Source organism: Crocuta crocuta, unplaced genomic scaffold, assembly GCF_008692635.1.
Source record: "Crocuta crocuta isolate KB4526 unplaced genomic scaffold, BGI_CrCroc_1.0 scaffold142, whole genome shotgun sequence".
NCBI lineage: Eukaryota > Metazoa > Chordata > Mammalia > Carnivora > Hyaenidae > Crocuta > Crocuta crocuta.
This window is the reverse complement of record NW_027528892.1, coordinates 585,581-602,515: the sequence shown is the minus strand read 5'-3', so window position 1 is coordinate 602,515 and position 16,935 is coordinate 585,581. Positions and strand designations below refer to the sequence as shown.

Below are 16,935 nucleotides of genomic sequence, written 5' to 3'. Positions count from 1 at the left end.
CCCTGGGAAATTACTCAGAAGTTCCGCTTACGTCACTTCCATTTACATCCTATGACCAGAAGGATGGACGGTTTCCCCGACAGAGAAAAATGTTAAGTCTTGTTCTGGATTGCTGGGGGCCCAGCTATATTCCATCACTTTGCAGAAGGGGACAAAGGTTAGCAATTTCTCCCATGCTTTGCATATTCCCGAGTGTGCCTTAGAAGTGGGTGACTGACTGCGATGTTGTGCATCAAGCCTGTGAGAAGTGGCTTGAGAGTGTGTTGCAATAGTCATTTCCTGATAGAAACCAAAAGGCACAAAGTGTGCGTATGTAGAGCAGAGGACTGAAAAACTGGGAGCAAAGCAATTCCTGCTTGTCCTGGAGTCAAGAGAACGTTCTGGATCAACACCAACAGCACAACTGAAGGAAGATCCTGGGAAGGGGCTTGGAAGAGGCTTGGAAGAGGCCATGATGCCCCAACTCCTGACCCTGCTTTGCACTGGTAAGTGCTGTGGGAGTGGGGCTGGGCTGTGGCAGCAGCTGGAGCTGGTGGGAACTTCGGGGCTGGTAGTAGGTGGGGGTGAATAAGCACAGACTAGAACCTTCCACATCCTGAATACACGTTAGTTAGAAGGATGCTTTACACGCATTTTCCTGTTTCCCTAAACTCAGTCATCCCTGAACTTCCCAAAGATATTTTTTCCTATATCTGTGACATGTCCCGGATTTTTATATTATTATTTTTATACTCAATTCTATTTTATCATTTAAAAAAATGTTTATTTTTGAGAGAGAGAGAGAGAGAAAGTGTGTGTGTGTGGGGGGGATGACACAGAATCCAAGCTGTCAGCACAGAGCGCAATGCAGGGCTCGAACCCAGGAACGGTGAGGTCATGACCTGAAGTTGGACGCTTAACCAACTGAGCCACCCAGGAAACCCTATTATTAAAAAAAAAAATTAAAGTTTATTTATATTTAAGAGAGACAGAGCAAGTAGGGGAGGGTCAGAGAGAGAAAGACAGAGAGAGACAGAGAATCCCAAGCAGGCTCTGCACTGTCAGCTCACAGTCTGGCGTGGGGCTCAAACTCATGAACCGTGAGATCATGACCTGCGCCTGAACCAAGGGTCGGATGCTTAACGGGCTGAGCTGCCCAGGCTCAACTATACTCAACTCCATTTTAAAATAATATCTGTAAGACCCACGTATTAGTGGGAAAATCAGTGTCCCTCATCAAAAACAGACCCAAACTGCCCCAGTTTTCCCCAGTCTTGCTTCTGAGAGGTAGCAGTGAAGCAAAAAGCTGCCTCCAGATGAGCCCCAGGCTGTGGTATCTCCCATGGGCTCAGGGGAGAGCAAGCCGGGAACCGAGAAGAGAGAGACTTTCTCACCCAGGCTCAGTGATACTCTCCTGTTATTGTACGACCTGGAGCCACCTTACATCTCTTAGAAAAATTCTCCAAAATAGTTCTTTTCCCCATACTGCATTCGAGGAATCTGAAAATCACGCCTGAAGTTCGTGCCAAGGCCACTCAACTAAATGGAAAAACTGAGCTCAAATTCTGGTCTGCATACTTCCAAAGACTGTAATTCTCCATTCTCCATGGAGCCATACGGGGTAATTGAAAAGGGCTGACATGGAGGGGGTAAGTTGGGGTGGAAATGTCCGCGGGGCTCGAGCCCACGAACCGTGAGATCATGACGTGAGCCATAGTCGGAAGCTTACCCAACTGAGCCACCCAGGCGCCCCTCTGGAGGCTGAATAAAGGGAGTCATGGTTAGCAAGATCACAAGAAGGTAAGTGAACCGTGGATCCCTCTTAGGAAATGTCCGGCAACCTTTTCAGAAGGGCTCTTGGTCACAGGTTCTTTGTCACTTCCACTCAACCCCTGTCGGAATGAGTCTCACTTCACGACAAGGCAAGGGTTGGTTAGGATGTGGCAGAAAGGGAGCCCGTGTGCGCTGTTGGTGGGAACACAAACTGGCGCAGCCACTGCAGGGAAATAGTTTGGAGACTAGTTCTTCAGAAAGCTAAAAATAGAACTACACTACAATGGTCCATCCCACTTTGGGGTTGTGTGTAAGCAGGAAATGAGAACAGGAAATCGAAGCGATATCGGCGCCCCTGTGCTCATCGTGACATTATTCACGAGGCATAGAAATGACCCACGTGTCCATCCACGGGTACACGACAAAAGAAGATGTAGCGTGTTATATGTAAGGGGATGCTATTCAGCTGTGAGAAGGAAAAAAACTGGTCCCACCATTTGCTACAACGTGGATGGACCTTGAGGGTGTTCCACTGAGTGAAACAAGTCAGACAGAGAAAGGCAAATACTTGCACGATCTCACTTATGTGTGGCATGCAAAGATGTTGAACTTGTAGAATCACACAGTGGGATGGACTTGCCAGGAGCTGGGGGTGGTGGGAAGAGGGAGATGTTGATCCAGTGGTACATGCTTGCAGTTCAAAGACGAGTGAGTTCTGAGGCTCTAATGTACAGCATTGCACCTACAGACGGCAATATGGTATTACGTATTTGAGGGTTGCTAAAACAAAAGTCTCAAGATTGTGCCCAATGTCCCTGGTGTGTGTGTGGGGGGGTGTGTGTGGCAAAGCCGCCCCCAGTAGAGAACTACTGTTATACACTAATCAAACTAGAACACCTATATTGATGTGTAGGAACATATTTCTTGGGGTCAGTTTGGTCTAGATCTGAAAGTAAGGCCCCCAGAGGGGAAAGATGGGGGGTATACACTTCACTCTTCCAAGTAATACCGAGCTTAGATTTATGAGATTTAGGAGCACCAAAGAGATGGCTCATGGCTAACCGTAATGTCCCAAATACATTTAGCCCATTCCCTGAGGGCAGACAGAAGTATCTCAGCACAAAGGACTATGTTCTCAGTATCTAGATGTCCCCTATCATAGGGTAGGGGCCTCACCAGCTTACTCCACATCCTGGCTTCTGGGAGCTGTGGGTATGTTCCTTTATATGGGAAATGCATACAGGGTGGCAGGTGGAATTACACTTGCTTATCAGCTGACTTTGAAGTAGGGAGCTTCTTCTGGATTATCTGGGTCGCCACAGTGGTAACCATGGGGTCCTTAAAATAACAAACCAGGCAGAAGAGGGTGTCAGTGCACCAAGCATTGCTAATTTTAAAGCCGGAGGAAGAGGCTGCCATGATGAGATGCAGGTGTCTCTTGAAGCTGGAAAAGGCCAGGAAATGGATTCTCATCTGGAGCCCCCAGAAGAAAAGACCAGGAAGTGGATTCTCGTCTGGAGCTCCCAGAAGGAATGCAACCCCAAGGCGACCCTGGTTTTAGCCAGAGAGACTTTTCTAACCCATAGAACTACAAGATAATAAATCTGTGTTGTCACAAGCCACTATGTTTCTGATACTTTGTTATGGCAGCCGTAGGAAATTGTCGGAGGCCGGCTCCAGCAGGTCCTGGGGTCCCTGAAGGATGGACGGTGTCGGCGAGGGAGGGAGTGGGAGAGCCCTGAGATCCTTTCTGGTCACCAGGCAGGCATCTCCGTCCTGTCGGTTTTGGAGTCTTTATTTATAGGTCAAATGTTAACGTGACATCAGAAAATGGAATGTTTACAATGGATAGCTCTCTGTGATGTTTTTGGAAAATGTACAGAAACAGGTTTTACAGAAGTCTTCTTGCAGAACTGCCCCAATTATAGTGAGGTTGAGTAATAACAGGGTGTTCACATTTTAATAACGCTAAGATTAAGTCATAGGTTTGTAGATACTCTTATCCATCCTTATCACAGCTGCCAGGGGAAGGGAAGGTATTTGTGGAAAGCAGGCCTTAGGGAAGGGGCTGCTATACATCACCAGTTAGCAAAGGTGTATGTACTAACATATGTTCTACCCTTATCTGTTCCTTCTCTCTAAGTTAGGCTCTTTGTCTCCGGGCAAGACTTGATTTTCCAGTTATATTCTTTATTGCGCCAGAGAGCCAACCATACCTTTAAACAGTTTAGCTCATTTCCAATACATAGAATAGCCTCTTCAAGTGCATTTACCTTTGTGTCTAGTTTTATGATTTCTTGAATAGCTAGGGCATGAGAGACATTTTTGGTTAGTTGATTTACATGTTGAGCTGTATGAACATCCTGGACTAACACAACGGTAGAAACAGCGTTGTACATGTAAAGGTCAATCTTTTATGAGTGAGGGTCATTAGCTTGTTCATAGCTCAAGGGAAAGTATGGAGGGAAACAGGACCTTCTGGAGACACAATGTCTGTTCTCATAATTGAAACAAGAAGGTCCCACAATAAGTTCCTTCACAAGGTGCAATCATCATGCCAGGGCCGGAATAAGGGGACAAGTCACTCCCGATATTGATCAACAAGGTACCTTAGGGGTCAGTGCTCAAGCAGAAATAATTGAGTGGGGGTGGATATCGGACATCATCTGATTGGCAAGAGACCATGCAAACTTGCTTTAACCTCACCAGGAGTTTTCTCGACTAATGGGCTCAGAATGGCTCCCAACAGGAAATTAACACAATGTGCAAATCAATGCCCATGCCAGATGGGTTCTTGGGCAGGAGGCTAGGACTGGCCATGAGCATGACCTCCAGGGTCCCGTCTCAGTGGCAGCCCCATGGGGACAGGGACTCAGGTCTCAGGACAGACGGTTCTCTTGCAGGGCTGTGCGCTGCCCAAGGAAGCAGGGAGACTAAAGGTGAGCATTCCTCCAGTTAAACCTACCCTCTCCTTTGCTCCAAATTCTCCACATCCCTTCTCTTTCCTTAAAGGGGTTTCCTCAGAGCGGGTGAGGGCACCAAATCCCGTCCCCGATCTGCTTCCCTCCAGAACCCCTTCCCAAGCCCTCCCTCAGGGCCTGGCCCAGCTCGGTGGCACCTCGTGGGAGCAACATAACGCTGCAATGTCGGGCCCCAGCCAAGGATGTCGTCTTTGCTCTCAGGAAGGGAAATATTCGTTTGAATTCTTCACCATCACTGGCTTCCACAGAGGGCCTGGCTGAATTTCACCTCACTGACCTGAAGAACAGCCAGGCTGGAGACTACATCTGTGAGCTCTACAGACGAGGGGCCCCCTCCATAAGATCACCGCCCAGTGACCCTGTCCTGCTACTGGTGACAGGTGAGGAGAAGGGACGGGCCTGGGGGAGGGACCCGAGGAGGGCGGGGGATGGAGGAGACGCAGAAGCACAGCAACAGAATGCCTTGGCCGCTGCATCCAGGGCTTGTGGGGACGGGACCTCCTTCCCGCAGTCAGAGTCGAAAGAGGGTGACACCAGGGACCTGTCGCGTCCCACACTGGGCAGGAACCCCAGCGGGAGAACCAGGGTGAGTGGGGGACCCTGGGCTTCTCCCCGTGACCTCGGAGCCCCTTCTCTTACAGGAGATTGGCCTAAACCTTCCCTGCAAGCCCAGCAAAGGGGTGTGGTGACCGCAGGAGACAACGTGACCCTGCAGTGCCAGAGGCCAGGCAATGTTTTTGGGTTGATAAGGTTCGCTCTGCTGAAGGCGGGAGCAACAGGGCCCATCCAGCTCCGGACTACAGTCGGGAAGGAGACGGACTTCTCCCTGCAGACTGTGACAGCCCAAGACTCCGGGAACTACAGCTGTGTGTACTTCCAGACCCAGGCTCCTTTCTGGACCTCACTGCCTAGTGATCCTCTTGAGATCCGGGTGAGAGGTGAGGTTTTTATGGTCGGGTGGACTGCAGCTGGATTACCTGCCTGCTCAGGTGCTGGCATGGTCTGTCTCCACAAGACCCTGCAGCTTAGAGCATCCGTGTAGGAAGAAGGGTGGGAGGGCCTGGATTCTGTGGAGTAATGCAGAGGATCTTCTGCAGAGACAGAGAGCACAGATGGTGGAGATCACATAAATGGAGGCTGGGAGGGGGGCCTTCCCACTGCAGGTGTGGGACACAACCAGCTGTGTTGTGAGGGGGCCAGGCCTGGAGGAGGAGGGATCTGTAATAACTAACCCCTCCCCTCCAGCCAGGAAAATAAGATGTAGCCATAAAGTCATTGCCTGTCTCCTGGGCAGGGCACAATTCATTTAGACTAAAGTGTGGATGATACCTCCTGGGGTTATGCATGAGGAGAGTCTGGCAAGAAGGCAGAGGAGGAGGGAGAGAATAACAAAGGGCCCAGGAGCATCTTTCTGAGAAAGACTCAGAGACTCCAGGAAGAGCTTGGCTTCATTTTCACTGGGATTCTAGCACTCTTGCCTTTAGCTCAAGTGAGCTGAGCTTTTCTCTTCCTGCCAAGACTTTTCTTTCTTTTTTGAAAGGAATGATTTTTAAAAATTATGGCAAAAGTGTATAAGGTACAATTTACCATCTTAAGTATTTAAAAAAATTTTAATGTTTAATTTTGAGAGAGAGAGAGATGGAGGGGCAGAGAGAGAGGGAGACACAGAATCTGAAGCAGGCTTCCAGACTCCAAGCTGTCAGCACAGAGTGGACACGGTGCTTGAACCCACAGACTGTGAGATCATGACCTGAGCCAAAGTCAGACACTTAACAGACTGAACCACCCAGACGCCCCATAAGTATTTTTTTTAAGTGCACAGCATTAAGTGCATTGACTTCTGGCACACCCACTATCTGTTTCCAGAATGCTCTTCACCTTGCAACACTGAAACTCTGTCCCCATTCAACAGCCTCTCCTCACCTGTTCTCCCCAGTCCCTGGTGTCCACCATCCTACACATCGTCTCAGTGAATTTGACGAATGCAGTGACCTCACACCATCGGAATCATACAGTATTTGTCTTATGACTGGCTTATGTCACTCAGAACAATGTTCTCAAGGTTCAGCCATACTGTAGCACATGACTGGGCTTCCTTCCTTAAGGCTGATAATGTTCCATTTTATGGGTAGAGCACATTTTGTTTGTCTATTCATCAGACAATGGACGTTTGGGTCATTTTCAGCTATTTGGCCATTGGCCCATCACCTACTGGTCACCTACCGGCCATCACTTCTTGAGGATGTATACTCAGAAAGGGGATTGCCGGATCATAGGACAGTTCTACTTTTAATATTTTGAGGACTCACCACCATACTGTTCCCCCGAGTGGCCACACCATTCTACATTCCCATGTCCAGCGTACAAGGGTTTCTGTTGCTTTGTTTCTGATGGATGTTTTTTTGGCCCTTGTGCGTTAGGGCTATTTTTGAGGACTGAGTTTGTCCAGGACGAGGGGAGGGAGAGAGGCCAGTAGGAAGCAGGCATCTTCCTGGATGGGGGAGGGGTGCTGAATCCCCTAGAATTGATGTGGGGCCAGTCATAACTGCACAGGGCACTAACCAATGAACCCAGGATCTCCCAAGCCACACACGGGGGAGGCATTCAGGGCCCCTCACACGGGGCACGAGAACAGGTTCTGAAGTCGGTGGACCTGAGCTAAAGCTATAGCTGTGGCACGTGCTTTCTGGGAGTATTCTGCAACTCATTTCTCTCATCTGTCAAGTGGGTGGGCAGCGAAGCATACATCTGACCATGAACTTCTGTGAGAAGGAGACATAACAGTAATCAATTATAATAATCAACAGTTTTGATTATTGTAATCAAGGCACTTGGTTACAAGTGGAAAAAAAAAAAACAACCATCTTGAAGTGACCTGGAAAAAATGAGGTCTTTGGAATTAAAGGGGCCATTCAAGGCTCCCTAACCTGGCACTAGTAACATTTCGAGCTGGATAATTCTTTGGGGTGGGAGGTGGGGGAGAAAAGTGGGTCCTGTGTAACATAGGATGTTTGCAGCATCTCGGATCTTTACTCCACTTCATGTCCCCTTGTCCAGCTGTGACGACCACGGTATCTCCAGACACTGCCAGATGTCCTGTGGGCAGACACGGCTGGGACCCAGAGGCAGTCAGTCATGCGAAGCACAGGGATGCCCTCTGGCTTCACAAACTAGAATGAGGAACTGGAGTCCTGCCCAGATTCTCTTCCTTTCTGACACTTGTGTCTTTATTGTACCTGTTTCANGAGAGACAGACAGACAGACAGAATCTGAAGCAGCTCCAGGCTCCGACCTGTCAGCACAGAGCCTGACGCGGGGCTCGAACTCAAACTGTGACATCATGACCTGAGCCGAAGTCAGACGCTCAACCGACAGAGCCACCCAGGCGCCTGTTTCATTCTCTTTTAGTGGGGACCAGCTCCTTCTTTGGGGCAGAAAGCTTGGCTTTTAAGAGCTGAGTTTTGTAGCTCATAAATTCTACTCCTGGAGAACTATCCAGCCCTTCTTCCCAGACCCAGTTCAAAATAGACAGACAGACAAAGAGACTGGGGAGGGCAGTGAATTGTCCTGCTTAGCTCAGCCTCTAGATCAATCCTAGGAAATGCCCATGGGAGGTGCCATGCAAGAAAACCCAGCTCCATCCAGGGCGACTGGGATGTAGGAGGGGAAGGAGCAGTTCCTCAAGCAAGGAGAGCTGCTACCCTCTGATCCCACCGCCCCCACCCCAATTTCAAGTTGAAATCATCACACCGAATGGGACAGCATTAGGAGGTGGGGGCCTCTGGGAGGTGCTTAGGTCCTAAGGGTGGAGTCCTCATGAGATCAGTGCCCTTATGAAAGAGACCCCAGAAGCTCCCCTGTCCCCTTCTGAAACGTGAGGCTCTAGAAGTCTGCCGCCCAGAAGAGGGCGCTCCCGAGACCAAGCTGCCACCCTGGTCTCGGACTTCCGGTCTCCAGACTTGTGAGAAAGGGGTGTCTGCTGTTCATCAGCCCTCAGCCTGTGGCTTTCTGTTAGAGCCTCAAATGGACAAAGACAGCCGAGGCAGGGGGGATTGCCCAGCAAGCGTGTTTGCTGCAGAATCCCAGACCCCTGGACAGAGCAACAAAATAAATCCCAAGGTCCAGACGCTCTCTGGAGAATTGGCAACAAGGGGTAAAGGGGAGTGCTTCCCCACCCCCACCCCCCCTTGCCCGCAGCCCAGAGCCTGGGAGTGAGGCAGAGAAGCTTGCATCTATGAACCACCTGCACCATGCTGTTTTCAAGGTCAATGTGAAGGACATTCAATGTCCCCTCTAGGAGCAGTAAGAAAACTGCGGGGAGAGGGGAGAACACACAACCATAACCGTCTGAACAGGGATGGGCACCCGTCACTTGGGTACCTGGCCCCACCGTCTGCAAGTGTGTGTACGGGCTCTTGCTCTGCAGGTAACTGTAAGTGTTTGGAATCTGGCTGGACCCACAACAAGCCATCTTCTACAGATTCCTTAGCTACCCTCTGTCTCAGCCTCCGTATCTGCTAGGGGTTGATACAAGAACCTACACAAGGAACTCGTGGTCGAGATTCTGAGGAGTTATTTTACTAACCCCCTCCTGAACTGTGTCCAGTGGGCAGCAAAATACTATCTAAGGATTTGCCATTATGCTCATTACAAAACAGCCAAAACTTCTTCCTCTGATTACTGAAGCAGCTTTATCAAGAACTCGTTCCTCAGGGGAGAACTTCCAGGAAACAGAAGGCATGTGTATCCCTCAAAAGGTACCAGTAAATATCCTTATCATTATAATGAATTATAAATATTGGCAGAAAATTCCATGACCTCTTAAGGGCTTCCAGGTTCTAAAAAGGCCAAGGTGCATGTCTGTGTCTTAAAAAAAAATTTTTTGGGGCGCCTGGGTGGCTTAGTCGGTTAAGCGTCCGACTTTCGCTTAGGTCATGATCTCGCGGTTCGTGGGTTCGAGCCCCATGTCGGGCTCTGTGCTGACTGCCAGCTCAGAGCCTGGAGCCTGCTTAAGTCTGTGACTCCCTCTCTCTCTGACCCTCCCCTGCTCACGCTGTCTCTCTCTCTCTCTCCTAGAAATAAATAAAACATTAAAAAATTAAAAAAAATTTTTTTAATATTTATTCATTTTTGAGAGAGAGAGAGCGAGCGAGCGAGCGCATGTGAGCAGGGGAGGGGCAGAGAAAGGGAGACACAGAATCCAAAGCAGGCTCCAGGCTCTGAGCTATCAGCACAGAGCCCGATGCAGGGCGCAAACCCATGAACCGTGAGATCATGACCTGAGCTGAAGTCGGAGGCTTAACCGACTGAGCCACCCAGGCGCCCCTGCGTGTCTGTGCCTTTAACTCAGTTCAACTGTATGTGACAAGGTTAAGCACTGAGGAGATGGTCTTTCCAAAACATGATGATAAAACAGACAGAAGGGAAAGAAAAATACCACAAACTAGATTGGCTCTCTGTAGGAGGGGGACACTTTACATAATTCTGGGTTCTTCCACAGCTGCTGAATTATTTTTTTTCCTACCTATTTACCCTTGGCACATGAGGATGCTTCTGAGTTTGCTACTCCATAGTCACAAATACTGCTGCTTCCGACATGACTACATCAGTGACGGAACAGTTCACCAGGAAGGACTCAGGAAGCTGTTAAGTTCGATGTCGACCTTTCCTGTCTCCCTTCAGCCATTGTTCTCACCTTGGCAACTGTCACCAAGGGCAACAGGCTGAGGAAACGAGGGAGTCACGGGGGAGGCAGGAGGGGTGTTTCGCAGGCAGACGACTGGGTACAGGTGCATTGACAGATTATTGAAGATGGAGCCCAAGGGTTTCCCTTCGGGATTCGCCAGAGCCTTTTATAAACCCCTGTAGTTTTCCGGGGATCGTATAGGGGCCAGCACCGTAGGCCTGCAGCTACAGCAGTGTGTTAAACCTGTGGGGATGCGAGTGTCCCCTGGCTGGCCAGGGGCAGGAGGCAGGGACTAGGTGGGTGGCAGGAATCCTAACAAGGACCAGGAAAGAGAGTCACTTATTTTAGGGTCACCTCTGATTTTCCTCAGACCACTGGTTGTCCACTTGCGGTGATTTTGCCACTCAGCAGCATGTGATGGTGTCTGCGACATTTTGGGTGGTCACAGCTGGGGATAGGGGTGCTCCTGGCATCTAGCAAGCAGAGCCGCAGATGCATCAAAACACCCTACGACACACAGGACACCGCCCCACCAACAGTTATCCGACCAAATACCTCGGCGCCCAAGGCGAGAAATCCTGTAGACCCCCTGTCTAGTCTTCACTCAGACACCAGAGTTCTTGCAGGGACCTTACAGGGGGAGGCCACACTCCCCTCCAATTCCCGAAGCCTACGTGCCCCAGACCGGTAGCTGTTGAAGAAAATACTTAACAATGATACTGGCATCACCTGTCTTCCTTTTTTTTCTTTTTTTTTTAATGTTTTATTTATTTCTGAGAGAGAGAGAGAGAGCACGAGCACATGAGCAGGGGAGGGTCAGAGAAAGGTGGAGATACACAATCTGAAGCAGACTCCAGGCTCTGAGCTGTCAGCACAGAGCCCGACGCGGGGCTCGAACCCACGAATAGTGAGATCATGACCTGAGCCAAAGTCGTATGCTTAACCGACTGAGCCCCCCAGGCGCCCCTCACCTGTCTTCCTTGAAGGGAAGGCTGCTTGTGATGTTTGGGTTTTGTTTTTTCTCCCTTTATTCCGAAGTCTGATTTGCCTCCAGGTTCCCAGTGATTTCTTCGGAGCCAAACCCCAGGAGTCTGAGGGTTGGCGTGGTTTACTCACCGTTGCTGAAGCTGTAACGAGAAGCGTGCAGTCTCTGGTTCCGAGGAGAGCAGGGTGCTGCAGGCAGGGGGGGGNAGTCAGCAGGAGGGCCTGGGAGTGCAGGCAGGGGGGTAAAGAATACGGGCGGTGCCACAGGGAACAGCGGGTGTAAACAGGCTTCCCAGGCTTGCCTTCTTTGAAGCGTAAGGCTGAGGGTAGGGGTGGCGTTTCCAGGCGCGTGAGGGCAGGGCCAACACAGCTGTAGATGATAAAGGCAATAAAGAGTGATGTGGCGAGTATCCCGTAAGTACAGCTGTATGAACCCTGGCTGGACCCAGCCCCTGGCTCTGCTCCTCACCAGCTGTGTGACCCCAGGCAACCCACTTTCTAGAGCCTAATCTGCTCTGCTCAAACTCTATTGCCTTAAATGTTAATCACATCTCTTTTTTAAGTGAATTTTACTGAAGATTGCATTTACTTCATTTTACTGTAATTCCAGTGTAGTCAACATAGAGCGTTATATTAGTTTCAGGAAGTAATTCTAGACTTGTATTTGATCAAATAACTGGGTACCGTTGCCTAGTCGGGTTGACACATAAAATTAACCATCACACCCGCCTGCACGGGAGTTTTGGGGTCCTCGAGTGGGGTCTGCACATTTCTGGAATACACTTGGCTTTTATTTCTGCATCTCATCTTGTTTCCTAGATAAACCTAAAATTCACAAAAATTTCCCTCCACAAAGCAGCAAGACAACTGAAAAAAATTACCTTTCTTTTGGGGCGCCTGAATGGCTCAGTTAAGCGAGCGTCAGACTCTTGATTTCAGCTCAGGTCATGATCTCACAGTTTGTGGAATCGAGCCCTGCATTAGGCTCCGCACTGTCCGTGGCACCGTCCGTGGCACCATCCTGGGCACCATCTGTGTGGAGCCTGCTTGGAATTCTTTCTCTCTCCCTCTCTCTCTGCCCCTCCACCACACACACACTCTCTCCCAGAATAAATTAAAAAAATAAAACCTAAAAAAAAGAATTTCCTTTTTTTTGAGAAATCTGAAAAATAGTATCTAATAGAAATAACAATCAAATAGCAGATAGTCACGTATCCACCACCCATAATTATACTTGTTCACATTTCGTCGTATTTGCCCCAAAGCTGTTCTTTCCACAAGTAAAGACTAAAAAAAGAAAAGAAAGTCCTTTTCCCCTCTCAACATTACTCCCATTATCTTTCCCCTTTCCAGAACCCTCCACCCTGACGTTGGTGTTAATTCTGTGCGGGGTTTTTACACTCTTACTACACGACATGCCTTTGTAAAGAAACGCGTAGAGTTTTAAATTCTATTTACGGTTATTTATTATTAAAAAATTGTCTTTAATGTTTTATTTATTTTTGAGACAGAGAGACAGAGCATGGTAGGGGAGAGGCAGGGAGAGAAGGAGATACAGAATCTGAGGCACACTCCAGCCTCTGAGCTGTCAGCACAGAACCCGACGCGGGGCTCGAACCCACGAACCGCGAGATCATGACCTGAGCGGAAGTCGGAGGTTTACCTGACTGAGCCGCCCAGGCGCCCCTATGGTTATTTAAATATAAACTAACTCTAGAATTCTCTCTTCTAGAGACAATTGAAAGGAACTCTCCCGAGGGGGCAGAAACAGGCCTCGGTAAGTGCGCAGAGCTTCCGCACACTCCTCCACGCGTGGGATGACACGTCCTTGGGACGCCGCGAACTGTCCACACCGGGGAAGGCTCTCCAGGCTGTCTGTCCGTCCGTCCCTCTTGTGGGGATGCCTGAAAGCGGCGGCCTTCGAGGTGGGCGGGATTATGGCGCGGCCCCGCCTACTCGTTAGCTGCGCCACTTCCGCACCTGCGCAGTGGGCATCACGCGGCCGCTCTGCGCGCCCCCTCGTACGCGGGAAGAGAACGTCGTGCGATCTGCGGCACGCGGGGGGAGTGTGGCCGAGGGGGACACACCGAGGGGCCGGGACAGGTCTCAGGGAGCCGCTGGCCTCTCCCCGCTCCCCTCCCCAGGAGCCGTGGGGATCGCCCTGGTCGCCGTCTCCGCCCTCCTCATCCTGCTCGGAGCCTTCCTCGTCTACAGGTGCAGCCGGCGGCGGCATGGTGAGTCCGGGGCCACAAGGGCTGAGTATCTGGGAGGAGACGGGAGAAGCAGAACCGGGAGGTAACGTCAGAGGGCGTCTAACCGCGTCTCTGCCTCCTTCACCTCCAGGCGCAGCTCTCCACAAGATGGCCAAACGGTAGAGCTTCTCGGAGAATCCCGTCGGCCAGTACTGAACCCTTCCCCCTCCGTTGCCTTGACCACCCAAGACCTCCTTTCTTACCAGAACCTTCTTTGTGCCCCCAACCAGCCCCGAGGACACTCCCAAGTGTCCCTCTGCGTCCTCAATTCCCGTGACCACCTTCCACTTCTCGATGTTCTTTCCTTGGGTCCTTTCCTCATGGACCACACTGCCCCCAACCACTTCTCCTCAGCTCTCAAGACTTGGCTGAGCACCCGAGTGACTTGGGACCCTAGGGTGTACACGCGTGGGGAAGGCGGGGGGGCTTTAGCTGGCACCTCAGCTCCGCCTCCCCACAATGATCCCGGTGTCTCAGTCCAGTCACTGAGTCTCCAGTGCCTCACCGTTTCTCTTTCAGTTCCTGCTCTTCTAAGGAACCTGAAAAAGTGGAGACAAGGGATCAGCCTGAGAAAGAAAGTCGTGGTGGGTACACGTGTGTTTGTATATTTGTATGTGTGCAGTGTGCACACACACGCATGCTGCCTGTGCTCACTTAAGCATGCATATTTGAGTGTGCATGTGTGAGTCTGCACGTGTAGGTGTGTGTGTGAACACACATATGCACGTAGCAGTGCACGGACGTGTGTGCATGTGTATAGATATGTGTGTTGCACGTGCACACACGTGTGGTTTGCATGTCTGTGCACATGAGTGTGGGGGCGTGTGTGTCACATGCATGCCTTATTCGTGTGTGAGTAAATGCATGGTGTAAGTATGTGCATGTGAGGGTGTATAAGGTGATATGCACGTGAGCCGGGTTGTGAGTGTAGTTAACGCCTGGGGGCAAAGCGATAGCAGATCCTTTCCCCCCCCAGATACATCTGCAGCCACGGTGAGCTGCCTTCCTGCTTCGGTGAGTGTCCCCTGCAGACATTTCCCGTCCCCACCTTGTTCCTCCCTCTCATTTTGTCAATGGTCTGGCACCCCATGCCCATCCACCCCCAACCTCAGTCTACATTCCAGGAGAATCTGGTCTGAACCCTTCTGTGCCTTCTCTGGCCAGGGACCTTCATTCCATGTCCTTTCTGAGGACATTTTCCCAGGTGACATGAGATGAACATCACCTTTTTTAAAACAAAATTTTAATGTTTATTTATTTCTTTTGAGAGACAGAGCACAAGCAGGGGAGGGGCAGAGAGAGAGGGAGACACAGAATCAAAAGCAGGCTCCAGGCTCTGAGCTGTCAGCACAGAGCCTGACTCTGGGCTCAAAACCCACGAACCTTGAGATCATGACCTGAGCTGAAGTCGGATGCTTAACCGCCTGAGCCACCCAGGCCCCCCTTACATCACCTTCCTGGGATTAATGGGGTAGTTTAACGTGCTCTGAGACACAGAATGGTCAGTGGGGTCTCAGGCACACTTCATAAGCATTCAGTACCCTGAAGCTATTGTTATTAAAAACCACCGGTTATAATCTCTGGTAAGTGGCTTTCCCACCCTGAGCCTCAGTGTCTTCCTGCAGACAATGGGGATAATATGCCCCACCTCTTGGTGCAATTCTGGAAAACACGGTAAGATCTCTCTGTAAAGCACCTACCACGAAGTACCCACACAGCACAGTTATCAATAGTAACCCTCATTCGATCCTTTATGGTTCAGTTTTTTATAAAATTGTGCCAAAATGCACACAACCCTAAAATCCACCATCCTAACCCGGGATACTCACAACTTTCGAATATTCACCACGTTGTGCAATAATCCCCCACGAATCCAGTTCAAGAACATTTTCATCACCTCGAAGGAAGCCCCACACCCTCTAAGCAGCCTTTCTGCACACCCACACCCCACCCCAAGCCCCTGACAGCCACTAGCTCTCTGTCCCTAAGGATTTGCCTACTCTGGACATCTCATATTCACACTTATGTGAGGACTATTTAGATCTGTACTTTCATAACAAACCATCCAAAAATGCTGTGGTTTAGGGCAACACTTAGGATCTCACAGCGCCTGCAGGGCAGGAATCCGGGGGTGGCTCAGCCAGGTCGTCTCCTGCTGGGTCTCACAAGCCTGGGACAGAGGCATTGGCCAGGGCTGGCTCCGGCTTGTGTAAGGGAGGATCGGCTTCCTCACTCACTCACTCAGGTGGTGGTTGGCGGGATTCAGGCCCTCGCTGGCTGTTGGCCAGAGACCACCCTGGCCTTATGGACCTTTCCACAGGGCAGCTCATAACACAGCAGCTGGCTTGAGCAGCGTGAGTGAGGGAAACAGGTGTGAACAAGATGGAAATCATAACCTTAGTCTTTCATAACCTAGTCTTGGACAAGACACACGACAGCCCATCCTTTTGCTTATTCCGATCAACCTTCGAGAGGGGAAGGGACTGCATGAAGACTCGAAGGGCAGGAGCCTCTTTGTAACACAGCTGTCTACCACACTGTCATCACAAACGCTGTCTTCACAAGCCAGCACTCTTTCCCAGGGATGCTTGATCCTTCTCTCCCTGCTTATCTTCAGGATGAAGCATCCCAGGTCTCAAGAGCTGAGGAGCCCTATGGAGTGACTTATGCTGAGCTGGACATCAGAGCCCTAAATGAGGCTCCTTCCAGCCAGGTGGAGCAGCCCCTGGAAACCTGTGTGTACTTGACCCTTAAGACATAGCCAGGAGACCGCCTAGAGACCAGCAACCAAGAACTGCTAACAAGGAGATGGATGATTGAGAGAAAGCCCATGGGCACTAGGCAAATGGGGATCCCTTTCCTCAAATCTCCAATAAAGACTTGTTTCCCCAACTTGACAACAAACTATTTGTAATAAATAAATAAATAAATAAATAAATAAATAAATAAATAAATAAAAAGACTTGTTTCCTTCTTCTAAAAATTTACTTTTTAAATGAGAGGTATCAGGGCGCCTGGATGGCTCAGTCAGTTGAGTGTCTGACTTTGGCTCAGGTCACGATTATGATCTCACAGTTTGTGAGTTTGAGCCCCGCATTGGGCTCTGTGCTAACAGCTCAGAGCCTAGAGCCTGCTTTAGATTCTGTGGCTGCCTCTCTGACCCACCCCTGTAGGAAACATGCAAAAATAAACATTAAAACTTTTTAATAACGAAATAAATAAATGAGAGGTATCATTTGCACAGAGTAAAATGTACAAATCTGCAGTTAAGTGACTACAG

General features: G+C 50.0%; 1 protein-coding gene across 2 annotated transcripts; it reads left to right on the top strand.

The window, feature by feature from the left end:
• The first annotated feature begins 56 nt into the window (after window positions 1–56).
• Window positions 57–16,589, top strand: TARM1 (T cell-interacting, activating receptor on myeloid cells 1). Of its 2 annotated transcripts, XM_077757038.1 has the most exons (10): window positions 57–485; window positions 4,656–4,691; window positions 4,823–5,113; window positions 5,375–5,671; window positions 13,136–13,180; window positions 13,548–13,637; window positions 13,747–13,774; window positions 14,175–14,239; window positions 14,632–14,669; window positions 16,273–16,589. In XM_077757038.1, exons 1-10 carry the CDS (start codon window positions 452–454, stop codon window positions 16,414–16,416), a joined length of 1,068 nt encoding a protein of 355 aa, XP_077613164.1. In that variant the 5' UTR covers window positions 57–451; the 3' UTR covers window positions 16,417–16,589. The 2 variants fall into 2 exon arrangements, with proteins under 2 accessions (XP_077613164.1, XP_077613165.1); XM_077757039.1 differs by lacking the exon at window positions 4,656–4,691.
• The last annotated feature ends 346 nt before the right edge of the window (window positions 16,590–16,935 follow it).

Excerpts from the sequence above, each read along its gene's own strand:
- TARM1 (XM_077757038.1), top strand. The coding sequence starts at position 452 with ATGATGCCCCAACTCCTGACCCTGCTTTGCACTG. Across the intron at positions 486-4,655 it reads CCTGACCCTGCTTTGCACTG|GGCTGTGCGCTGCCCAAGGA; the intron begins GTAAGTGCTGTG and ends GTTCTCTTGCAG. Across the intron at positions 14,670-16,272 it reads TGAGCTGCCTTCCTGCTTCG|GATGAAGCATCCCAGGTCTC; the intron begins GTGAGTGTCCCC and ends GCTTATCTTCAG.